Source organism: Diorhabda sublineata, chromosome 1, assembly GCF_026230105.1.
Source record: "Diorhabda sublineata isolate icDioSubl1.1 chromosome 1, icDioSubl1.1, whole genome shotgun sequence".
NCBI classification, from domain to species: domain Eukaryota; kingdom Metazoa; phylum Arthropoda; class Insecta; order Coleoptera; family Chrysomelidae; genus Diorhabda; species Diorhabda sublineata.
The window spans coordinates 21,078,636-21,106,235 of NC_079474.1; the positions used below are offsets into that span (position 1 = coordinate 21,078,636).

Consider the following 27,600-nt stretch of genomic DNA (forward strand, 5'->3'; position numbering starts at 1 on the left):
CAACCCTTGATGCCAGTTTTGTTTGGTTGTCACCTTGTGTTGATTGGAAATTTTCAAAGTCTATCTTCCTAATTTTAAGTCGAATTTCAACATTTCTTATACATTTGAGTGAGATTGCATCTAACTTTGTCAGATATCGTCGATTAACATCCAATGAATGCCATTGAAATCGATTGTCACTTTGTGTTGATTGAAAATTTTCAAAGTCTATCTTCCTAATTTGAAGTCAAATTTCAACATTTCTCATATATTTGAGTGAGTTTGCATCTAACTTGGTAAGATATCTTCGATTTACAACCATTGATGCCAGTTTTGGTCAGTTGTCACTTTGTGTTGATTGAAAATTTTCAAAGTCTATCTTCCTAATTTGAAGTCGAATTCCAACATTTCTTATATATTTGATTGAGTTTGCATCTAACATTGTCAGATATCGTTAATCGTCGATTAACATCTAGTTTGCATCTAACTTGGTAAGATATCGTCGATTTACAACCATTGATGCCAGTTTTGTTTGGTTGTCACCTTGTGTTGAATGGAAATTTTCAAAGTCTATCTTCCCAATTTGAAGTCGTATCTTATCAATTCTCATATATTTGAGTACGTTTGCATCTATCTTGGTAAGATATCGTCGATTTACAACCCTTGATGCCAGTTTATGTCAATTGTCACTTTTAGTTGATTGAAAATTTTTAAAGTCTATCTTCCTAATTTGAAGTCGGATCTCATCAATTCTCATATATTTGAGTAAGTTTGCATCTATCTTGGTAAGATATCGTCGATTTACAACCCTTAATGCCAGTTTAGGTCGATTGTCACTTTTAGTTGATTGAAAATTTTCAAAGTCTATCTTCCTAATTTGAAGTCGAAACTGATCAATTCTTACATATTTGAGTGAGTTTGCATCTAACTTGGTCAGAATTCGTCGATTTACAACCCTTGATGCCAGTTCAGGTCGATTGTCACTTTGAGTTGATTGAAAATTTTCAAAGTCTATCTTCCTAATTTGAAGTCGAAACTCATCAATTCTTACATATTTGAGTGAGTTTGCATCTAACTTGGTAAGATATCGTCGATTTACAACCATTGATGCCAGTTTTGTTTGGTTGTCACCTTGTGTTGATTGGAAATTTTCAAAGTCTATCTTCCTAATTTTAAGTCGAATTTCAACATTTCTTATACATTTGAGTGAGATTGCATCTAACTTTGTCAGATATCGTCGATTAACATCCAATGAATGCCATTGAAATCTATTGTCACTTTGTGTTGATTGAAAATTTTTAAAGTCTATCTTCCTAATTTGAAGTCAAATTTCAACATTTCTCATATATTAGAGTGAGTTTGCATCTAACTTGGTAAGATATCTTCGATTTACAACCATTGATGCCAGTTTTGGTCAGTTGTCACTTTGTGTTGATTGAAAATTTTCAAAGTCTATCTTCCTAATTTGAAGTCGAATTCCAACATTTCTTATATATTTGATTGAGTTTGCATCTAACATTGTCAGATATCGTTAATCGTCGATTAACATCTAGTTTGCATCTAACTTGGTAAGATATCGTCGATTTACAACCATTGATGCCAGTTTTGTTTGGTTGTCACCTTGTGTTGATTGGAAATTTTCAAAGTCTATCTTCCTAATTTGAAGTCGAATCTCATCAATTCTCATATATTTGAGTGAGCTTGCATCTAAGTTGGTAAGATATCGTCGATTTACAACCCTTGATGCCAGTTTTGTTTGGTTGTCATCTTGTGTTGATTGGAAATTTTCAAAGTCTATCTTCCTAATTTTAAGTCGAATTTCAACATTTCTTATACATTTGAGTGAGATTGCATCTAACTTTGTCAGATATCGTCGATTAACATCCAATGAATCCCATTGAAATCGATTGTCACTTTGTGTTGATTGAAAATTTTCAAAGTCTATCTTCCTAATTTGAAGTCAAATTTCAACATTTCTCATATATTTGAGTGAGTTTGCATCTAACTTGGTAAGATATCTTCGATTTACAACCATTGATGCCAGTTTTGGTCAGTTGTCACTTTGTGTTGATTGAAAATTTTCAAAGTCTATCTTCCTAATTTGAAGTCGAATCCCAACATTTCTTATATATTTGATTGAGTTTGCATCTAACATTGTCAGATATCGTTAATCGTCGATTAACATCTAGTTTGCATCTAACTTGGTAAGATATCGTCGATTTACAACCATTGATGCCAGTTTTGTTTGGTTGTCACCTTGTGTTGATTGGAAATTTTCAAAGTCTCTCTTCCCAATTTGAAGTCGAATCTTATCAATTCTCATATATTTGAGTACGTTTGCATCTATCTTGGTAAAATATCGTCGATTTACAACCCTTGATGCCAGTTTATGTCCATTGTCACTTTTAGTTGATTGAAAATTTTTAAAGTCTATCTTCCTAATTTGAAGTCGGATCTCATCAATTCTCATATATTTGAGTAAGTTTGCATCTATCTTGGTAAGATATCGTCGATTTACAACCCTTAATGCCAGTTTAGGTCGATTGTCACTTTTAGTTGATTGAAAATTTTCAAAGTCTATCTTCCTAATTTGAAGTCGAAACTCATCAATTCTTACATATTTGAGTGAGTTTGCATCTAACTTGGTCAGAAGTCGTCGATTTACAACCCTTGATGCCAGTTCAGGTCGATTGTCACTTTGAGTTGATTGAAAATTTTCAAAGTCTATCTTCCTAATTTGAAGTCGAAACTCATCAATTCTTACATATTTGAGTGAGTTTGCATCTAACTTGGTAAGATATCGTCGATTTACAACCATTGATGCCAGTTTTGTTTGGTTGTCACCTTGTGTTGATTGGAAATTTTCAAAGTCTATCTTCCTAATTTTAAGTCGAATTTCAACATTTCTTATACATTTGAGTGAGATTGCATCTAACTTTGTCAGATATCGTCGATTAACATCCAATGAATGCCATTGAAATCGATTGTCACTTTGTGTTGATTGAAAATTTTCAAAGTCTATCTTCCTAATTTGAAGTCAAATTTCAACATTTCTCATATATTAGAGTGAGTTTGCATCTAACTTGGTAAGATATCTTCGATTTACAACCATTGATGCCAGTTTTGGTCAGTTGTCACTTTGTGTTGATTGAAAATTTTCAAAGTCTATCTTCCTAATTTGAAGTCGAATTCCAACATTTCTTATATATTTGATTGAGTTTGCATCTAACATTGTCAGATATCGTTAATCGTCGATTAACATCTAGTTTGCATCTAACTTGGTAAGATATCGTCGATTTACAACCATTGATGCCAGTTTTGTTTGGTTGTCACCTTGTGTTGAATGGAAATTTTCAAAGTCTATCTTCCCAATTTGAAGTCGTATCTTATCAATTCTCATATATTTGAGTACGTTTGCATCTATCTTGGTAAGATATCGTCGATTTACAACCCTTGATGCCAGTTTATGTCAATTGTCACTTTTAGTTGATTGAAAATTTTTAAAGTCTATCTTCCTAATTTGAAGTCGGATCTCATCAATTCTCATATATTTGAGTAAGTTTGCATCTATCTTGGTAAGATATCGTCGATTTACAACCCTTAATGCCAGTTTAGGTCGATTGTCACTTTTAGTTGATTGAAAATTTTCAAAGTCTATCTTCCTAATTTGAAGTCGAAACTGATCAATTCTTACATATTTGAGTGAGTTTGCATCTAACTTGGTCAGAATTCGTCGATTTACAACCCTTGATGCCAGTTCAGGTCGATTGTCACTTTGAGTTGATTGAAAATTTTCAAAGTCTATCTTCCTAATTTGAAGTCGAAACTCATCAATTCTTACATATTTGAGTGAGTTTGCATCTAACTTGGTAAGATATCGTCGATTTACAACCATTGATGCCAGTTTTGTTTGGTTGTCACCTTGTGTTGATTGGAAATTTTCAAAGTCTATCTTCCTAATTTTAAGTCGAATTTCAACATTTCTTATACATTTGAGTGAGATTGCATCTAACTTTGTCAGATATCGTCGATTAACATCCAATGAATGCCATTGAAATCTATTGTCACTTTGTGTTGATTGAAAATTTTTAAAGTCTATCTTCCTAATTTGAAGTCAAATTTCAACATTTCTCATATATTAGAGTGAGTTTGCATCTAACTTGGTAAGATATCTTCGATTTACAACCATTGATGCCAGTTTTGGTCAGTTGTCACTTTGTGTTGATTGAAAATTTTCAAAGTCTATCTTCCTAATTTGAAGTCGAATTCCAACATTTCTTATATATTTGATTGAGTTTGCATCTAACATTGTCAGATATCGTTAATCGTCGATTAACATCTAGTTTGCATCTAACTTGGTAAGATATCGTCGATTTACAACCATTGATGCCAGTTTTGTTTGGTTCTCACCTTGTGTTGATTGGAAATTTTCAAAGTCTATCTTCCTAATTTGAAGTCGAATCTCATCAATTCTCATATATTTGAGTGAGCTTGCATCTAAGTTGGTAAGATATCGTCGATTTACAACCCTTGATGCCAGTTTTGTTTGGTTGTCATCTTGTGTTGATTGGAAATTTTCAAAGTCTATCTTCCTAATTTTAAGTCGAATTTCAACATTTCTTATACATTTGAGTGAGATTGCATCTAACTTTGTCAGATATCGTCGATTAACATCCAATGAATCCCATTGAAATCGATTGTCACTTTGTGTTGATTGAAAATTTTCAAAGTCTATCTTCCTAATTTGAAGTCAAATTTCAACATTTCTCATATATTTGAGTGAGTTTGCATCTAACTTGGTAAGATATCTTCGATTTACAACCATTGATGCCAGTTTTGGTCAGTTGTCACTTTGTGTTGATTGAAAATTTTCAAAGTCTATCTTCCTAATTTGAAGTCGAATCCCAACATTTCTTATATATTTGATTGAGTTTGCATCTAACATTGTCAGATATCGTTAATCGTCGATTAACATCTAGTTTGCATCTAACTTGGTAAGATATCGTCGATTTACAACCATTGATGCCAGTTTTGTTTGGTTGTCACCTTGTGTTGATTGGAAATTTTCAAAGTCTCTCTTCCCAATTTGAAGTCGAATCTTATCAATTCTCATATATTTGAGTACGTTTGCATCTATCTTGGTAAAATATCGTCGATTTACAACCCTTGATGCCAGTTTATGTCCATTGTCACTTTTAGTTGATTGAAAATTTTTAAAGTCTATCTTCCTAATTTGAAGTCGGATCTCATCAATTCTCATATATTTGAGTAAGTTTGCATCTATATTGGTAAGATATCGTCGATTTACAACCCTTAATGCCAGTTTAGGTCGATTGTCACTTTTAGTTGATTGAAAATTTTCAAAGTCTATCTTCCTAATTTGAAGTCGAAACTCATCAATTCTTACATATTTGAGTGAGTTTGCATCTAACTTGGTCAGAAGTCGTCGATTTACAACCCTTGATGCCAGTTCAGGTCGATTGTCACTTTGAGTTGATTGAAAATTTTCAAAGTCTATCTTCCTAATTTGAAGTCGAAACTCATCAATTCTTACATATTTGAGTGAGTTTGCATCTAACTTGGTAAGATATCGTCGATTTACAACCATTGATGCCAGTTTTGTTTGGTTGTCACCTTGTGTTGATTGGAAATTTTCAAAGTCTATCTTCCTAATTTTAAGTCGAATTTCAACATTTCTTATACATTTGAGTGAGATTGCATCTAACTTTGTCAGATATCGTCGATTAACATCCAATGAATGCCATTGAAATCGATTGTCACTTTGTGTTGATTGAAAATTTTCAAAGTCTATCTTCCTAATTTGAAGTCAAATTTCAACATTTCTCATATATTAGAGTGAGTTTGCATCTAACTTGGTAAGATATCTTCGATTTACAACCATTGATGCCAGTTTTGGTCAGTTGTCACTTTGTGTTGATTGAAAATTTTCAAAGTCTATCTTCCTAATTTGAAGTCGAATTCCAACATTTCTTATATATTTGATTGAGTTTGCATCTAACATTGTCAGATATCGTTAATCGTCGATTAACATCTAGTTTGCATCTAACTTGGTAAGATATCGTCGATTTACAACCATTGATGCCAGTTTTGTTTGGTTGTCACCTTCTGTTGATTGGAAATTTTCAAAGTCTATCTTCCTAATTTGAAGTCGAATCTCATCAATTCTCATATATTTGAGTGAGCTTGCATCTAAGTTGGTAAGATATCGTCGATTTACAACCCTTGATGCCAGTTTTGTTTGGTTGTCACCTTGTGTTGATTGGAAATTTTCAAAGTCTATCTTCCTAATTTTAAGTCGAATTTCAACATTTCTTATACATTTGAGTGAGATTGCATCTAACTTTGTCAGATATCGTCGATTAACATCCAATGAATGCCATTGAAATCGATTGTCACTTTGTGTTGATTGAAAATTTTCAAAGTCTATCTTCCTAATTTGAAGTCAAATTTCAACATTTCTCATATATTAGAGTGAGTTTGCATCTAACTTGGTAAGATATCTTCGATTTACAACCATTGATGCCAGTTTTGGTCAGTTGTCACTTTGTGTTGATTGAAAATTTTCAAAGTCTATCTTCCTAATTTGAAGTCGAATTCCAACATTTCTTATATATTTGATTGAGTTTGCATCTAACATTGTCAGATATCGTTAATCGTCGATTAACATCTAGTTTGCATCTAACTTGGTAAGATATCGTCGATTTACAACCATTGATGCCAGTTTTGTTTGGTTGTCACCTTCTGTTGATTGGAAATTTTCAAAGTCTATCTTCCTAATTTGAAGTCGAATCTCATCAATTCTCATATATTTGAGTGAGCTTGCATCTAAGTTGGTAAGATATCGTCGATTTACAACCCTTGATGCCAGTTTTGTTTGGTTGTCACCTTGTGTTGATTGGAAATTTTCAAAGTCTATCTTCCTAATTTTAAGTCGAATTTCAACATTTCTTATACATTTGAGTGAGATTGCATCTAACTTTGTCAGATATCGTCGATTAACATCCAATGAATGCCATTGAAATCGATTGTCACTTTGTGTTGATTGAAAATTTTCAAAGTCTATCTTCCTAATTTGAAGTCAAATTTCAACATTTCTCATATATTAGAGTGAGTTTGCATCTAACTTGGTAAGATATCTTCGATTTACAACCATTGATGCCAGTTTTGGTCAGTTGTCACTTTGTGTTGATTGAAAATTTTCAAAGTCTATCTTCCTAATTTGAAGTCGAATTCCAACATTTCTTATATATTTGATTGAGTTTGCATCTAACATTGTCAGATATCGTTAATCGTCGATTAACATCTAGTTTGCATCTAACTTGGTAAGATATCGTCGATTTACAACCATTGATGCCAGTTTTGTTTGGTTGTCACCTTCTGTTGATTGGAAATTTTCAAAGTCTATCTTCCTAATTTGAAGTCGAATCTCATCAATTCTCATATATTTGAGTGAGCTTGCATCTAAGTTGGTAAGATATCGTCGATTTACAACCCTTGATGCCAGTTTTGTTTGGTTGTCACCTTGTGTTGATTGGAAATTTTCAAAGTCTATCTTCCTAATTTTAAGTCGAATTTCAACATTTCTTATACATTTGAGTGAGATTGCATCTAACTTTGTCAGATATCGTCGATTAACATCCAATGAATGCCATTGAAATCGATTGTCACTTTGTGTTGATTGAAAATTTTCAAAGTCTATCTTCCTAATTTGAAGTCAAATTTCAACATTTCTCATATATTTGAGTGAGTTTGCATCTAACTTGGTAAGATATCTTCGATTTACAACCATTGATGCCAGTTTTGGTCAGTTGTCACTTTGTGTTGATTGAAAATTTTCAAAGTCTATCTTCCTAATTTGAAGTCGAATTCCAACATTTCTTATATATTTGATTGAGTTTGCATCTAACATTGTCAGATATCGTTAATCGTCGATTAACATCTAGTTTGCATCTAACTTGGTAAGATATCGTCGATTTACAACCATTGATGCCAGTTTTGTTTGGTTGTCACCTTGTGTTGATTGGAAATTTTCAAAGTCTATCTTCCTAATTTGAAGTCGAATCTCATCAATTCTCATATATTTGAGTGAGCTTGCATCTAAGTTGATAAGATATCGTCGATTTACAACCATCGATGCCAGTTTAGGTCGATTATCACCTTGTGTTGATTGAAAATTTTTAATGTCTATCTTCCCAATTTGAAGTCGAATCTTATCAATTCTCATATATTTGAGTACGTTTGCATCTGTCCTGGTAAGATATCGTCGATTTACAACCCTTGATGCCAGTTTATGTCAATTGTCACTTTTAGTTGATTGAAAATTTTTAAAGTCTATCTTCCTAATTTGAAGTCGAAACTCATCAATTCTTACATATTTGAGTGAGTTTGCATCTAACTTGGTAAGATATCGTCGATTTACAACCATTGATGCCAGTTTTGTTTGGTTGTAACCTTGTGTTGATTGGAAATTTTCAAAGTCTATCTTCCTAATTTGAAGTCAAATTTCAACATTTCTCATATATTTGAGTGAGTTTGCATCTAACTTGGTAAGATATCTTCGATTTACAACCATTGATGCCAGTTTTGGTCAGTTGTCACTTTGTGTTGATTGAAAATTTTCAAAGTCTATCTTCCTAATTTGAAGTCGAATTCCAACATTTCTTATATATTTGATTGAGTTTGCATCTAACATTGTCAGATATCGTTAATCGTCGATTAACATCTAGTTTGCATCTAACTTGGTAAGATATCGTCGATTTACAACCATTGATGCCAGTTTTGTTTGGTTGTCACCTTGTGTTGATTGGAAATTTTCAAAGTCTATCTTCCCAATTTGAAGTCGAATCTTATCAATTCTCATATATTTGAGTACGTTTGCATCTATCTTGGTAAGATATCGTCGATTTACAACCCTTGATGCCAGTTTATGTCAATTGTCACTTTTAGTTGATTGAAAATTTTTAAAGTCTATCTTCCTAATTTGAAGTCGAAACTCATCAATTCTTACATATTTGAGTGAGTTTGCATCTAACTTGGTCAGAAGTCGTCGATTTACAACCCTTGATGCCAGTTCAGGTCGATTGTCACTTTGAGTTGATTGAAAATTTTCAAAGTCTATCTTCCTAATTTGAAGTCGAATCTCATCAATTCTCATATATTTGAGTGAGCTTGCATCTAAGTTGGTAAGATATCGTCGATTACAATCCTTGATGCCAGTTTTGTTTGGTTGTCACCTTGTGTTGATTGGAAATTTTCAAAGTCTCTCTTCCTAATTTTAAGTCGAATTTCAACATTTCTTATACATTTGAGTGAGATTGCATCTAACTTTGTCAGATATCGTCGATTAACATCCAATGAATCCCATTGAAATCGATTGTCACTTTGTGTTGATTGAAAATTTTCAAAGTCTATCTTCCTAATTTGAAGTCAAATTTCAACATTTCTCATATATTTGAGTGAGTTTTCATCTAACTTGGTAAGATATCTTCGATTTACAACCATTGATGCCAGTTTTGGTCAGTTGTCACTTTGTGTTGATTGAAAATTTTCAAAGTCTATCTTCCTAATTTGAAGTCGAATTCCAACATTTCTTATATATTTGATTGAGTTTGCATCTAACATTGTCAGATATCGTTAATCGTCGATTAACATCTAGTTTGCATCTAACTTGGTAAGATATCGTCGATTTACAACCATTGATGCCAGTTTTGTTTGGTTGTCACCTTGTGTTGATTGGAAATTTTCAAAGTTTATCTTCCCAATTTGAAGTCGAATCTTATCAATTCTCATATATTTGAGTACGTTAGCATCTATCTTGGTAAGATATCGTCGATTTACAACCCTTGATGCCAGTTTATGTCAATTGTCACTTTTAGTTGATTGAAAATTTTTAAAGTCTATCTTCCTAATTTGAAGTCGGATCTCATCAATTCTCATATATTTGAGTGAGCTTGCATCTAAGTTGGTAAGATATCGTCGATTTACAATCCTTGATGCCAGTTTTGTTTGGTTGTCACCTTGTGTTGATTGGAAATTTTCAAAGTCTCTCTTCCTAATTTTAAGTCGAATTTCAACATTTCTATACATTTGAGTGAGATTGCATCTAACTTTGTCAGATATCGTCGATTAACATCCAATGAATCCCATTGAAATCGATTGTCACTTTGTGTTGATTGAAAATTTTCAAAGTCTATCTTCCTAATTTGAAGTCAAATTTCAACATTTCTCATATATTTGAGTGAGTTTTCATCTAACTTGGTAAGATATCTTCGATTTACAACCATTGATGCCAGTTTTGGTCAGTTGTCACTTTGTGTTGATTGAAAATTTTCAAAGTCTATCTTCCTAATTTGAAGTCGAATTCCAACATTTCTTATATATTTGATTGAGTTTGCATCTAACATTGTCAGATATCGTTAATCGTCGATTAACATCTAGTTTGCATCTAACTTGGTAAGATATCGTCGATTTACAACCATTGATGCCAGTTTTGTTTGGTTGTCACCTTGTGTTGATTGGAAATTTTCAAAGTTTATCTTCCCAATTTGAAGTCGAATCTTATCAATTCTCATATATTTGAGTACGTTAGCATCTATCTTGGTAAGATATCGTCGATTTACAACCCTTGATGCCAGTTCAGGTCGATTGTCACTTTTAGTTGATTGAAAATTTTCAAAGTCTATCTTTCTACTTTGAGGTCAAATCTCATCAATTCTCATATATTTGAGTGAGTTTGCATCTAACTTGGTCAGATATCGTCGATTTACACCATTGATGCCAGTTTTGGTTGGTTGTCACCTTGTGTTGATAGAAAATTTTCAAAGTCTATCTTCCTAATTTGAAGTCGAATCTCATCAATTCTCATATATTTGAGTAAGATTGCATGTAACTTGGTAAGATATCGTCGATTTACAACCATTGATGCCAGTTTTGGTCGGTTGTCACTTTGTGTTGATTGAAAATTTTCAAAGTCTATCTTCCTAATTTGAAGTCGAATTCCAACATTTCTTATATATTTGATTGAGTTTGCATCTAACATTGTCAGATATCGTCGATTAACATCCATAGAAGCCCATTGAATTCGATTGTCACTTTGTGTTGATTGAAAATTTTCAAAGTCAATCTTCCTAATTTGAAGACGAAACTCATCAATTCTTATATATATGAGTGAGTTTGCTTCTAACTTTGTCAGATATCGTCGATTATCATCCATTGAAGCCCATTGAGGTCGATTGTCACTTTGTGTTGATTGAAAATTTTCAAAGTCTATCTTCCTACTTTGAGGTCGAATCTCATCAATTCTCATATATTTGAGTGAGTTTGCATCTAACTTGGTAAGATATCGTCGATTTACAACCATTGATGCCAGTTTTGGTCGGTTGTCACCTTGTGTTGATTGAAAATTTTCAAAGTCTATCTTCCCAATTTGAAGTCGAATCTTATCAATTCTCATATATTTGAGTACGTTTGCATCTATCTTGGTAAGATATCGTCGATTTACAACCATTGATGCCAGTTTTGTTTGGTTGTCACCTTGTGTTGATTGGAAATTTTCAAAGTCTATCTTCCCAATTTGAAGTCGAATCTTATCAATTCTCATATATTTGAGTACGTTTGCATCTATCTTGGTAAGATATCGTCGATTTACAACCCTTGATGCCAGTTTATGTCAATTGTCACTTTTAGTTGATTGAAAATTTTTAAAGTCTATCTTCCTAATTCGAAGTCGAGTCTCATCAATTCTCATATATTTGAGTGAGTTTGCATCTAACTTGGTAAGATATCGTCGATTTACAACCATTGATGCCAGTTTTGGTCAGTTGTCACTTTGTGTTGATTGAAAATTTCCAAAGTCTATCTTCCTAATTTGAAGTGGAATCTCATCAATTCCCATATATTTGAGTGAGTTTGCATCTAACTTCGTAAGATATCGTCGATTTACAACCAATTCATGCCAGTTAATATCGATTGTCACTTTGTGTTAATTGAAAACTTTCACAGTCTATCTTCCTAATTTGAAGTCGAATCTCATCAATTCTCATATATTTGAGTGAGTTTGTATCTAACTTGGAAAGATATCGTCGAATTACAACAACTGATGCCAGTTTAGGTCGATGGTCACTTTGTACTAATTGAAAACTTTCAAAGTCTATCTTCCTATTTTAAAGTCAAATCTCATCAATTCACATATATTTGAATTAGTTTGTTGCATCTTACTTTGTCAGATATCGTCGATTTACAACCATTGATGCCAGTTCAGGTCGATTGTCACTTTGTGTTGATTAAAAATTATCAAAGTCTATATTCCTAATTTGAAGTCGAATCTCATCAATTCTCATATATTTGAGTGAGTTTGCATCTAACTTGGTCAGATATTGTCGATTTACAATCATTGATGCCAGTTTTGGTCGGTTGTCACTTTGTGTTGATTGAAAATTTTCAAATCTATCTTCCTAATAAGTGATAATTGACCTCGAATGACGTCTATGGATGTAATCGATAATATTTGGCAAATCGAAATTTGTCAGAATATATGAGAATTGTTGTGATTCGACTTCAATTGGAGTCAATGGACACTGAAAATTTTTAATCAATAGGACGGGACAATCGACCACAATCGTCGAATCACATCATCATTATTTCTGCTTTTATATTGTCCCGCTATACATCCATATTGGTAGCATTTATCACATTAGAAATTTTTTTTGGTGTGCTCCAACTCTATATGATACATCTATTATAATTTTATATTTTGAGAAATATTGATATTTTCAAATGACTATTATGACGCTGGTTACTTTTAGTATGGTTTCTCCGTTCGAATTCATTTACTTATTTTTCCATGAAATTCAAATATATTTGTTCAACTTAACTCCAAATCTAATCTAACCAAATCCAATATATGAAACGGACCCAATTAAGTATCTTGACAATAGTAAGTTGCTTTATCTATGCCATGATCCAATACTTTCTTATGTATATCAATGACTTTGCTTCTCAAATATTGTATCTTCTGGAAAATCAAGTTATTAATGACCATTCCATCTTTCTCAAGCTGTTTTTAGAATAGGAGGCGATGTGAAGGGATGAAATCAAAAACAGTATATTTCCTACAAACTTTTAATTTTTTATTACATATTCATACAACTATGAAATACAAATATAAAGTTTTGGTTAGGTTAATTACCAACAATCATTTTCAAAGTATGAATCGTTTGGTAACGATAAACGTTCACAATAACGGGTAACTGAAAAATGTCTCTCATGAATATTCTCTTCTTCATTTCCTAATAGAAACAGCTAGAATTTCTGTCTTTGAAATTAGATACCAAAATACCATTTATGTTAGTTTTTAGCATATATTCCGATAACCATTCCTAACATAAATGAAATTTAAATTTGTTGGGCAATCCTAAGGATACAATGCCAAATTTGGAAAATAGCGGTATATATTTCTTCACAGACCAACCACTCTATAGTTTAGTAGTCACGGAATAAATGTGAAGATTCCCGCCAAGGAGGTTTTCCACTGGATTTAATTTATGGTGAGAAGGTTTATTGGTGGGAAAATTCAGTACAAAACAGTGTAAGTCAAGTCATTAGATTTTAGTTTACCTTTACTTTCTGAAGTTGAAACCTGGGTATCGAATCGCGCGTCAGACAGTGTAATTGTTAATGTTAAACAGTTTATTCAGTAGAATTACCGTTTTTGAATGTCAAAATTTTCTCATCCATTTTAATAGAAATATCCTTCGTTTCAGGAAATTATGTAATTAAAGTGGAAAACTCGTTTTTAAACAGAAATGTGTCTGAAACTAAGCCGTCACTTGCCAGTGCCACTTTTTAATTCACTCTTTCTACCAGACGTTTCTAGCTCCCGATTTTCCAGTTCTGCTGTTAGTTCCGTCACTTTCACATCACTTAGTCTTTTAGCCATGTTTCTTTCACAAATTATCTATAATATCTCACTTCTGCAACCAATTTATTGTTTTTCTTATTTATTTAAGCTTTAAACTGAACCGGCTTAACTATAGATGTCGTGGACGAGTTTGTAACAATATTTTGAGTGAAATCCTTATTGGTGCAGTCATAGTAGGATTCGTACGGTCGTAATTTTTTTTCGTTTGGTCGCAATAAAAAAATTGACCTAGTATTTTAATACCTAGTGCAAGAATTTACAACCTACTAGGGAACAAGAAATAAGTCTGCAGACCGTCTGTATTTTTCCTTCTTCACTCTTTCCTTACCTGTTACTAGAGTGAGAAAGAGATAATTCATCAATTTTTAAATATTTTTTATGAACGATTCAGAAAATCTATTAAATTCATTCAATGAATTTAATGAATTCAATATGAAAAAATACAGTTTCAGATTCAGTTAACAAAATGGCCATGGAAAATCCAAAAATTTTTCACTGAGAATCATTTAAATCAACAATAGAGAACATTAATCTCATTATGTTGATGGTAATTAATAAATTAAGGAGTACACAAGAGAAGTTGGTTTTTATCAACTCTGAATTAACGACACGGGAAATGGAAATGGAAAAAAATCGAAGAAAGGGCAGAGGAAGAAAGAAGCAAAGAAAAGATGGTAAAAATTAAATTCAGCAAGCTTATAATAGAAGATGAATGTTGAAAAAGCAAAAAAATGATATCGCATTTCAGGACGGACGAAAATATAAGATGCGACCTGGCAACGAAAACGGAAAAGGCAGGAAACAACGAATATAATACAAATTTCGAAAGCAACAAGGAACAAAGAAAAAAACTCAAAAAAAAACAACAAAAGCTAAAGGCATATTTAATATGGCCACATGGAATGTAAGAAGCACTTTCTATGAAGGAGGAATGAAGATACTGATGATAGAAATAAAAAGATATAACATAGACCTTATAGCTTTGCAGAAAACGAAATAATTATAAAATAATGTGAATATAAAGAAAAAATTTCAATATGATGTAGAAAGTGTCAAGAGCTTAAAAATATAAAGCAGATACCCAGAAGAATTAGGCAAAGTACTCGATCAACAACAACAAGATTTACAAATCGAAAATAAATGGAACAAAATAAAAAAAGCAATAACAAAGACAAACAAAACATATACAAGACAAAAAACCAAAGAAATGAACAATAAGGAATGGTTTGATGAAGAATGTATACAAGCAATAAATAGTAAGTGAAAAATAAGGAACCTCTAGCTAACAAATAGTATAATAGTAACAAAAGTATCGACTTGAAGTATAATCAAGCGAGAAGAGAAATAAAAAGAATATGTATGAGAAAAAAATGGCATTATAACGGAGAAAAATTGGAACAAATTGAAGAAAACTTTCAGTAGAAGGAGATGAGATCATTTTATCAAGAAACGAAGGAAATGGAAAGAGGGTACCAAACAATAACCATCTACCTTGAAACAAAAGAAGGTACAATGGTGCATGAACCACAAGAAGTAATGCAGAAATGGAAAGAACACTTCCAGAAATAGAAACAAAGTTACCTACCAATGAAAATGAAGCAGAGCAAGCAAGGGAAATAGAACAAAGTTACCTAGAGGAAGATGGCATTAAAGTAGAAGTACCAAGTGAAGAAGAAGTAAAATTCATATTAGCGAGACAAAAAACAAAGTGAAATTACAATTGAAATACTGAAATACGGAGGAGAAAAGTTGTAGACAGAGTTATACGAATTAATCCAAATAATATGGGAAGAAGAGAGCATGCCCCAAGTATAGAGGAAAGCACCAATATGTTCCATTTCAAAAAAGGTGATAAACTGCTTTACGAAGACTATAGGGGAATTGCATTGTTAGATACCTGTTATGAAGTGCTAACGAAAATAATAAAGAACAGACTACAAGAATATACCGAGAAAATACTAGGGGAATGTAAAGCAGGCTTTAGAGCTAATAGGTCAACAACAGACCAGATTTTCTCCCTAAAAGAATCACAAACCACCTGCTATGAATACAAGATTATTTCATGTTTATAAATTTTAAGCATGCGTATGACAGAATAAATAGAAACAACATGTATGCAGCACTAAGCAAATTAGGAGTACCGGCAAAAATAATCAGATTAGTTTGACTAACCTTAGATAAAACAAAAAATTGAGTGATATGGAAAGGCTGAAGAATTTCATGTTAATAGAGATCTATTGGAAACGTGGCAAGGAAACACCAAAGTGGACTAACCTCAATTTATTTTCCGAGCTTTCGAATACTTGTTGTTAGAAATTTCTATGAATTCTATGAATATAAAATTTTTAGTAACATTAACAATCGGCTTCATTGGATATTAATTGACATTATCTGACAATATCATACGTCAAATCACTAAAATGTATAACAGTTGATGTGATTCGACCTCAATCGGCGCTATAGACTACAGAAATTATCAATCAACATGAAGGGACAATCAAACTCAGTCGCCTCCGATGGATAGTAATCGACATTATCTCACATTATTATATGTTAATTGTCAATTAACATGGTGTGACAATCGACTCTGACATAAGTAAACGTCAATTCACTATTCAATGATTTTTTGAAAAGAAAAACCAAAATCTAAGATACCACAATTCTCAATGAAATAATATGTATATCTAATTTTTAATGTTCTATCTATCTAATGAAGTAACAATAACAAAGTTATTTAAATTGGCATATATTGTCTTCTCACTGGATTCGTTTAATGTTCTTATAATTATAATCATCCTTATGATACTATACAGTAACCACCATGTACTTCTTCACACTACAATAAGATAAATGAAACAGAGGAAATTCACTCCCATTGAAATAAAGATATTCATATTATGTTTTATTTCTTATTATGAAAGGGGTACTCCAGACTATTTTTTAAATCTACATTGAATATGAATTTTGTCTATTTTTTTGGACCAAACGCTTCTTACTTTAATAATGATTTACAACGAATAATCTATCATCTTTAATATAAATTTTGATTGTGAACAAATTTTGTATATGAAAAATACGAATTGCATTAGTTAATTGGAACATCTCATACTGGTCAAAGTGTTCATATAGTAGATTAGAATTTTGACACATCGAATATCTCCTATTGTCGACTACATACATCGAATATATTATATCAGTTGCTCTTTACCATGAATGGTCGCAGTTGATAACCTGAAACAAAGTTATGTGAATAAAAGAAATTCTTGTGATAACTTAAGTATGTCAAATGAATGGTTCTCATGATTAAGTAGGGGTATTGAAAAGCAATTGGTTAATATACACATTATATGGCAGCTCTCGATAATCATAAATCTGTTCTTTCAGATATGTATAGAATCAACTAATTATTCTGTAATTATGAAAATATGGGCTTACATACATTATATAAAACTATTTGGATACATAAGAGTTCGAAATGTTGGGCCAGTGAATTTGAAGGCCAACAAAAATAGTTGTGTATTTTTGTATGTAGGAAAGCATTTGTATTACTCTGTATTTTGAGGTTGCCAGTATCCGGAAAACATCACTTTCATAACTCAAAATGTTTAATCAGTCGAACTTGTGAAGCCTGAATTAACAAAAATGTATAATTAAAAAATGTACTTAATTTATATAAACATTTATTATTTAATAATTATTGACTGATTATATCGATGTTATTTCATCATTCGCATAGTGAATTCATTGAGAGTCAGTATTGACAAAGTGTTACTTTAAGTAATGAAAAGAGAAGCATTTGCCTTTAGTTTATTTTGGAATTTCTATATTTGATAAAATGAATATGTTATGGTATTGATGAAATCCAATGTTTCAAACCAATACATGCCTGGCTTCATATTGTTGATATCAGGTAGAGGGTAAGTCTTGTTGACAACTATTGGTATCAGAGAAGGCTTCTTCAGTATATTGACATCGTTTGCCTTGGTTAGAAGCTGGAGTTCCAGTAAGAGTAGTTACCGTTTCACTGGAATGCCTCATTTTTCTACTGCTTAACCGTAGGTATCCTCTAATACGTTCTACTGAGGAACTGAAATAAATATTGATATCTAATAAAAGAAACCAAATAATAATCATAATTTGCAAACTGAATTAACAGTTCCATAATAAAAATTGTTTTTTATCAAACCTTTGCAAATATGTTCATAATAATTTCAATATTTACTGAACTGATTTCCATGCTGTTTTCATAAATAGGAATTTGGAATCATCTAAAATTAGGTTTTTTCAATAATTTTCCAAGAAAAAGGTGAAAAATGATGTTTCGACCTATTTCAGTCTTTTTCAAAATATGATATTGACACTGACAATTTGCAGCAATAATCAATTAAATTGTTGGTAGTTTTATTAGAATTTACAGAAAAGAGCTATGAATTTCACTAAAATTATTCAGGTCTTTTTATAAGTTATAGCATTTTCGTTCTTGTGAATATGAACCATTTCTAAAAATTATCTTTTTCGTGTACTAGATCGGTTTTTGAAGATTTATAAGTGAATTCATGTTTGTTTCATATTTCATGATTCTTTAATACAGTTTTATTATTTTTATCATATGATGACCTTTTAGTCTATTTTCTAAATACTGAGATGTCTGCCTTATGTTGCTAGCATCACAGTTAGTATAAGGCACTTGATATAATATCATTTCTTTTATTTTTTGCTGTTTAGATTTTAATTTAGTGAAATATTAGGATGATGTATTATGTCCTTTATGAATTATACTAATATCATATTTATTGAAATAAGTAGTTTTTGGGAATGACGTACATATGGTGAGAAAAATATTTTATGTTTCGTTACTGTTTTGCTTCTTAATTCATCGTAGTATCTGTTCCTTGTCTTCAATATGTTATTTATCATTCTTTCCGGATAAATATTTTCTTTCAATGCAGTTTTTGGTAGCTAATAATCTAAATTGATGATTTGATAATTGGATAGATCTATCATCCAAACTAATTATCACTAATCTTTTTTGTGATATAGGATGACATGAATTGAACTTCAAATCTCTCGAGGACCAAGTATTGTATTGTATTGTATTGAAGTGAATGGACAACATTTTGAGTATCTGCTGTAATCTCCTATACTGTATGTTTGAAGATTTGTCTTTAGTTGTTGTAGATTTTCTGCGCCATGATTTGGATAAATATTTTACTTCACCAGTCTCGTTAGAATTTTTTACTAACTTAATGATAATAGACTATGTTACGAGATTTGTATTAGCACATAGTTATTAAAGGATGTCCAAATTAAACGAGTTTATCTAAATGTACAATATTTATTGTAACTTTGGTGAAGATACTGTAAATGTAGCTATAATTCCGAAATTATGACATCTAGAAACACAAAAGATCTGACAACAATGTAGATAGCATCATAAAACCAGCGGTGACACAAGACCTTTACGCACAAAAATTTATAAAACTGGTACAAGCCGTTTCCGAGATAATTGAGGCGCTCCATACATAAAACTCACTCTGTATATACTTTACTTTAGTTTTAGAAGTGGCAAAATTAAGCACCAAAGTGTACTAACTAATATATTTCCGAGCTTTCGAATACTTATGTATTCATGGGCAAGTCCAATTAAAAATATTTATAAAAGTATAACAATGATTAAAATTACTTACATTAATCAGTTAAGGACTCGGCGTTTCAAATTTCGTTGATTCTTTCAAATTGATTTCCAAAAGCAATTTTCAAATTGACGCTTGATAAAAAGATTAAGGTTATTGATCATGGTTGTTATAGAAATCATTGTTAATTTTCATTGATTAGATTATGAATGATATTAAATCATTTTGAGGCTAGGTCGTTATGAGTGAAGTTGAATTTGATAGTTCATAAGGTTAATTGGTTGTCGAAGGCGTTGAATCTCTTGTATAGAATTTGTTTTCTCAAAATCTGAAAGATATACATAGATCACACCATGGTGAGTAGTAGTAAGTGAGCTTTTAAGCATATGAGTTTTCATAAACAATTTGTAGAGTATTTTAATGTTCTTTTTATGAAATATTGGATAAGAAATTTCAAACAGTCTATTTTTCATCTTTTTGAGTAAATAAACCTTAATGCTGCTTGGGTGATATATATAATTATCAGTTTTATCATATGGAAAGGATAAAATCATCCATTTTAATGACGAATAATTTGAAAGATAAAAGAGATATTACAAAGTCCAATTCACATACAAATATGGGATACCAATTTAAGAACATATGGTCAAGCAGTTGTTAGATTCGTGGCATAAAATCAAACTAAAAATGGCGAAAAGATGTGACATAAGATGCTTCCTATTAAAATATTTAAAAAAGAACATTCTTCCCACTTTTTTACAAAATAATATCAAACATATAGAAAAAATACTCATTCGCTAGATACAAGATATTTTGTCTATAATAGGTTAGTGCATAAGCTTGCAAATGATGAATTTGTTTATTACCAGAAAACAATAAAATATAATAATAAATTTGAAAATGATCTCGTAAAATTGAAAAACAAAATAATACTACGCATGAACTCATAATAAATTAATCCATCAAATGAAAAACAAACAAAAGAATCGACTTAATTTTCTTATTAACAATAAAATCCTTCATCCTGAACAAAGCGGACCAACCTCAACAAGTATATATACCAAGACTTTTTGATGCCGATAGTTTTATATATCGGAAAACTATCGACATCAAAAAGTCTTGGTATATATACTTGTTGAGGTTGGTCCGCTTTGTTATATATATATATATATATATATATATATATATATATATATATATATATATATATATATATATATATATATATATATATATATATATATACGAAAAAATACCTACATTCTGCCAAAAAAAGGATGGCACCGTTATGATGACAGAGTTCGGATATTAGACTTTAATCAGGAGGTCGTCAGTACCGAATCGTCTTTGTTTTTATTTGAATAAAATTATGATCACAGCCATTAGGTTTAAACAACCGATCGCCGCGCCATCTAACAGTATTTTTTTGTACCTTGTGTATACAATTTAGAATAAATACTACGTCAAAAAGTCGATATCTTATTGCAACAGGATGCGTACATATTATACAGACCGATGACGACGGTCCAGGCCTAAAGGGCGCTATGATTTACGAGTAGGGTATATCGGGAAAACTGTCGACGTTGAAAAGTTGTTAGCATCATACTGTATTATTTGTTTATTATATATTCTAAGAACATAGGAAAAATGACCTGCACTCGAATAGCTATCAAAATTGGTCGAATTCTTTCACGAGAGGCATGGGAAAAAGATTTTCATATGGAAAATTGGGTCAATCAATGAAATTTTGTATCAAAGGAAACAAATCAAAATGGCTTTTACGGTATATGAATATGAACCGTCGCCATTCAGAAGTTTTGATTAGACATATCAATAAAGTTCATATTTTGTTGCCATTTTCCCGACATGGATGTTTAAATTTTAAATAACTTCCTTGTTATAAATTCTTGTATTCTTCCTGCGGATGATTTTCGAGGGCCTTTTCAGTTTTGTTGGGAAAACAAACAGAAATAGAGTTCCTGATTTTCAACATGATAAGATAGTCGTTGAGAGCAGTTTACAGTTTTTGAATAAACAGAATGATTTTTATTGATGCAAATTAGAAACTTGATTGAACATTTTGGAGAGAAGCTTATCAATCGTTGTATAATATTTTCGAAATAATGGAATGTTCCATCATTTCAAATTCATTATATTAGCGTTAGAGTATCGTCAAAGAGTAATTCATAAATTATCAGTTTTTCAGAAACGTTTAAAATTCATAATCTGGACACGTAAGAATAACAATCGACAGTAGTTAATAGAACATAGCTAAAGAGAAGAGCAGTAATTCACATAATAGAAAGAAGTTTTACTACTTAATTATTTTCAATAGTTATAACACAACACGTTTCATGATTTTTTATCCATTCCCATAAAATGCTACAGCCTTGACTCAGGATAAAAATTCATACAATCTACTTATTTCGGGAATCAGTCAATAGCTAGTGTTAAAATAAAATTCCTATCAGCGTTCAATATTCCTTTTAACCACTCGAAATACTTCAATCGTCGATGACGTTCACTTTCTGCAATATTTCCTTTTCATCAGCGAAAATTATAACATTTATCTTGTGGCTCCTGGAATACCACCAATGTATTTCAGTTTTAGCATTAATAATACCTCGATGACTTGTGTAATTATCATAATTTGGTGAGTTTCTAAAAACGGACTATATTCTACGACTCTTTTGATAATAAAAGAAGAAGTTTGCATATATAATAACATGCTACACAAATGAAAAATAATTTTCAAAAAATCATGATGAAATATTCTTAACTGAAGCAGACAAAGGCAATGCTAATATTCAAATCACAATACAAATAATATGCTTATTATTTGTATTGTGTTTTGTAGAGTAGAGTGTTTTGATCTATTTAATTCTGTTGTTTTTGTTAACTAGCAAATAACATTCTAAATAACACCAAACATTATAAATTAAAAAAAATCCAATTCTAACAATAATTCAAAAAATCTATTAATTAACTAACAAATACAAAAATTTCTCTACTGAGAACGAACTAAATACCCTAAGATCAACATCAGCAACAACACCAAAAATTTTATGGCTTATCCAAAATTTACAAACCCACTTTATCACTCAGATCCATAATTGCGTTTTTAAAAAATTTTTTTCTGATAAATGGAATGATCATATATAAGTTTTATAACAAAACCATTTTTGAACTCAGTTCCGAAGACACGCTGACAGCTCCCGAACAAACTCAAGCGCGAGTGACGTCATAATATTATTTTTCACTCAGTTGATATAGAAATAATAAGTATAGACTAGAGTGTTTTGTTCTATTTAATTCTATTGTTTTTGTTAAATATACAAATTTATATTGAAAATGTCGAACCTCAGAAGTTATCGATATTGCTTAGTAACATTATGTACGAATAGTACAAAAACAACTCTTGACAAAATGTTTTGAAAGTTCCTCAAGATGACAAACGTCGAAATGAATGTTTTCAAGTACACACCGTGATAATCCCAAAACAAAATTGAATTTTTTTGTTGTGAAATAATTTCGATGTAACTATTTCTCAACACCATTGTTATTAATTATTATTTATCTAAGTATACAAATCAAATAATTATTGGATACTTAAGTAGAGTTCAGTGAAATTATAACTGAACTCCAAATCATAACCTTCAAAATCATATCATTAAAAAATGTTTTTATTGATTATTTAAAGTGGTTAAATAATAAACTCATGTATCTTTATTTAATTATTGGGATTCAATTTGAATATTTATAATTTTATAACGTTAAAGGTTATGCAATTGACTGGATTAAATTTTATGTGGATATTCTGTTGTTATAATAACATTCAAGTAATTCTGTGATTTCTTTTTTTTCCAACTGAAAGATTATATGGAAAATTATACTTATTATACAACGATGGAAGGTGAAGCAATGATTGAAATTGATGTGGTACCACACAAGTACGACTGTAAACCTAATCGTAAAAGACGGAGACAACAAATCATACAAGAAATTTTAAGTAAATCGTCAGAAAATAGGAAAATTGGTTATCCTCAAGAACCACACATTGATGACGTATCAGCCAATACTATTAAAAATATTGGAATTGATTTCGCTCCTTCAAATTTAACAATTGCCCAAAAGGTCACTGCTGAAACACACACTAACATTAACTACCATACTGTTGCTGTACAAGTAAATAGTCGTCCTAAGTATCGAAGCGTGTCAGTAAGGTAAAATTTTATCAATCGAAATCGATAAATCCTGCTCACCGATTAGAAATGGTAGTATTAGTACTGAAACATCTCAAAACCATTGCCTCAAATGTTACATCCATTTCGAAAATACCGGCTGAAGGACTATGAATTGTATTAGCCTTAATCTCCTGTGAAAAACTTTGAAACTTTCAAGTCACAAATTACTTAATTAACGATAATTTGAAAGCGTATCCTGGTGTTTCTCAAGAATGGAAAATTATGCTAGAACGTTTTGGTGTAATTTCTTATATTGGTACCAATATAAAATTATCTTGATGAAAATACGACGCCAAGATACTTTGGAAAGATTAAGTGAACAGTTTGGAATGAGTGTCAGCTATGCTAGTATTTTTTTTTTAATATAACAGTTCCTGTATTAGCATAATTTATTAAAAAAACTCGTTTACTTGCCAAAGTCTAGTAATATAAAAAAATACTACCGATACCTTCTAGAGCTTCATATAATCATGTGATTGCTATTATTAATGCATTTGAGATACAAATTGAAAATCCAACTGATTCAGAATACCAATCTTTAACTTGGTAGAAATGTAATACTTTAAAATATTTAATATCTTGTACACTAGATAGTTCATAAATTTTATATCAAAAGGATTTTGAGGTTGATTTCAGATGAACTATGATTCCAAGAAAACGGATTATTGGAAGAGGTACCTGAGACTAGTGCTGTCATGGCCTAAAGAGGATTATAAAACATTGTTCAACTTTTTGTCGATAAAAATAATGAATTGATTCGACCACCTTCGGGTAATTCTTACGTATCATTTAGAATGCGTCATCGGAAGAATAAGAGAGTTTGATTTTCTAAAACTTCATGCAGTTGTTGATTATAATACGTTACCTTCAACAGACAATATTGTTGTCATTGCTGCAGCATTTATACATTTACAAGCACCTGTAATTTCTACTTAAGCTAGTAGTAAGTACTCATACTCTGTACTTATAGACTTTCATGGACTTTCCATTAATAGTTAAATTAACTGAATAAGCTTCACTGAATAGCTTTGTCGCCGTAACTCTCACGTCACTCTTTATATTTATGAAATAAATAATTATATTTAATACAATGGAGAATAAATAGTTGATTATTTTCAGAAAATGTATTATTATATATATATATATATATATATATATATATATATATATATATATATATATATATATATATATATATATATATATATATATATCAACATCAGGAATATTATCAGACTTTGCCTTATAACATTATGATGTCACTATAGTGACCAATCATGGCGCGTTTAGAGTCACGTGATTTTTTTAAAACTTCTTCAATTTTTTATTGTTTATAAATGAAGTTTCAAAATACTTAAAAAAAATCAATAATTTTTTTATCCAAATCACAATTCCATCTAATGATTCACTCTCCAACACATTAGCTCAATACATCACAGACTCGTCAACAATAGCATATAACAAAAATAAAACTGTACCTCCCAAATATTTAATCACCAGTTTTGACGTAATTTCTCTCAGCAGCAACATTCGATACGAACTCAGTTTAAAAAATATACACAATTGTCAACCAACACACTTAACTGACAAAAAAAGCTTTTGTTGAATTCACAGACATTATTAACAACAACAGGATGACCTGCTTGACACAGTCATTCCTAACCTAGGAGTACCTACTCCAATTCGAGTAACTAAGTACAAATAATATTAAACACGAATAAGCACCATTTCTTCTATCTCACAACAACTTTTTTCTTCTCTCGTCCATCATGTGTCATATTAATTAACTATAAGAAACATTCTTGTCTCTGAACCCAACCATAATATTAAACAAAATCACTTTTCGGTAATGGGGGAGGGAGCAAAAGTTGCAATTTGTATCTCTTCTGCACAATCCAAAATTTCTCACAAAAAAAAAGGAATTGGGTGATTTTTGATATTATTAAAGCATATGAAAATTTTCAAACTCATAGAATTCAGAATTCAATCTTGAAATTGACGTTAGTAGATATATTTCTAATGTCACAGTTACTATCGATAAACACCAGTCTTTAGATTTATCCAAAGAACTTATCTACAATACATCATACAAATAACTTGATAATGATCCATCTCTAAAAAACAATTAATAATTGTATCAAATTAATGAAAAAAGTTTTCAACAAAAAACAAATTGACAAAGAAGAAATTAACAAACTATAACGGGATTTCTGCTAAATTCTAGTGCTTACCAAAAATTCATAAACCTACTCCACCAGCTAGACCTATTGTAGCATCAATTAACACTTCCATTGAATCCATTACAAATTGGTTAACTGAAATTTTGACTAAATCTTAAAATTATCACAATGAATATGAATGAAATCAAAGAAACTTCTAATAAGATTTTACCACTCAATTAAGTATTTGGATTGGATGTAATATCCCTATTTAGTAATGTTCACTTAAATATGTGCCTTACAGCTCTACAACATATATAGGGCGATATCAGTAGAAATTGCAAACTTAATAAGGAAACTCTTCATTCAAAAGTATGTAGACGATATAATTTCATCCCTTTCATATAATGAAATTGATAATTTATTATTTAACTTCAATAGTTTCGACCCCATATACAATTTACTATAGAAAAGCAGAATACTGAAAAATCGTTACCTTTTCTTGACATCAAATTTATAAGTAACGAAGATAATGAAATTATAATTGATTGGTATAGGAAACCAGTAAGTTCTGGAAGATATCAATTATCATTTATATCACCCACGTAACACTAAAAGTAACTTAACCAAAGAGATGAGAAATAGAGTTCTCAAAATTTCTGATCCAATATTTTATAAGGAGAATCTCAAAATACAAACATTTTTATATGAAATACCTTGTTTTAATTGTGACAAGAAGTAAATTGGACAGTCGAAAAGGTCACTGATTAGTCGGATAATTTCTCACAAGAATGATAGCAGATTATATCATGAAGGACACAATATGAATTATAAATCTACCTTCAATTTTTCATCAATATTTTAAAAATTATCAAAAAAAACTAATTCTAAAATTGAAGGAACCTAAAATCAAAAAAATTTAGAACCATTAATATATCAATAGGTCTAAGAAATAAGAAATTAAAGATATTTCTAGAAATGAGAAATTGAAGATTTATCGATGCTTCTAAATGTTCTTGATTTTGGGTCTCTTCTGTTTTATTTAATTATTTTTGAAAGAAAGATTAAATTTGACGTTTCGACTTTTATTGAAATCTTTATCAAAATATGACATTGACAATTTGTGTATTTATATCATATAGATTATCTACATCATCAACAATAAAATAAATAAAAAATAGAAATTTACTTTTTCCTTTAACCTTAGATCTCAAATGTGTAGCAGTAATTAATTGAATTATTTGTAGTTTTATTTGAATTTACAAAATTTCACTTCAACTATTCAGGTGTATTTTCTATCATTTACAGCTTTTTCGTTCTTATGAATGTAAACCATTCCTAAAAATTCTCTTTCTCGTATATAAGATTCCTTTCTAAAAATTTTTATGATTGAAATTTTTTTTTTTTGACATTTCATGGTTCATTATTGTAGTTTTATTTTTTTTTCTTATTGATGACCTTTCAGTCTATTATATGAGTGCTGAGATGTCTGCCCTATATAAATAGCGTCACAATTAGTACAAGGCATTTGATATCTAATATTATTTCTTTCGTTGTTTTTTGTGTTTTCGATTTTAATTTAGTGAAATATTTGGATAATGTATAATGTATTACTAATATAATAATACTAATTTCATATTTATTGA

At 30.6% G+C, this 27,600-nt stretch overlaps 1 protein-coding gene across 1 annotated transcript in view; it reads right to left on the reverse strand.

Moving 5' to 3' along the window:
* Nucleotides 1-17,824: 17,824 nt before the first annotated feature.
* Nucleotides 17,825-27,600, reverse strand: part of LOC130452438 (prolactin-releasing peptide receptor) — a 317,870-nt gene continuing 308,094 nt past the window's right edge. The window contains exon 6 of the mRNA XM_056791721.1: nucleotides 17,825-18,005. Coding sequence (XP_056647699.1) covers nucleotides 17,825-18,005 — 181 coding nt within the window. The remainder of the gene's footprint in view (nucleotides 18,006-27,600) is intronic.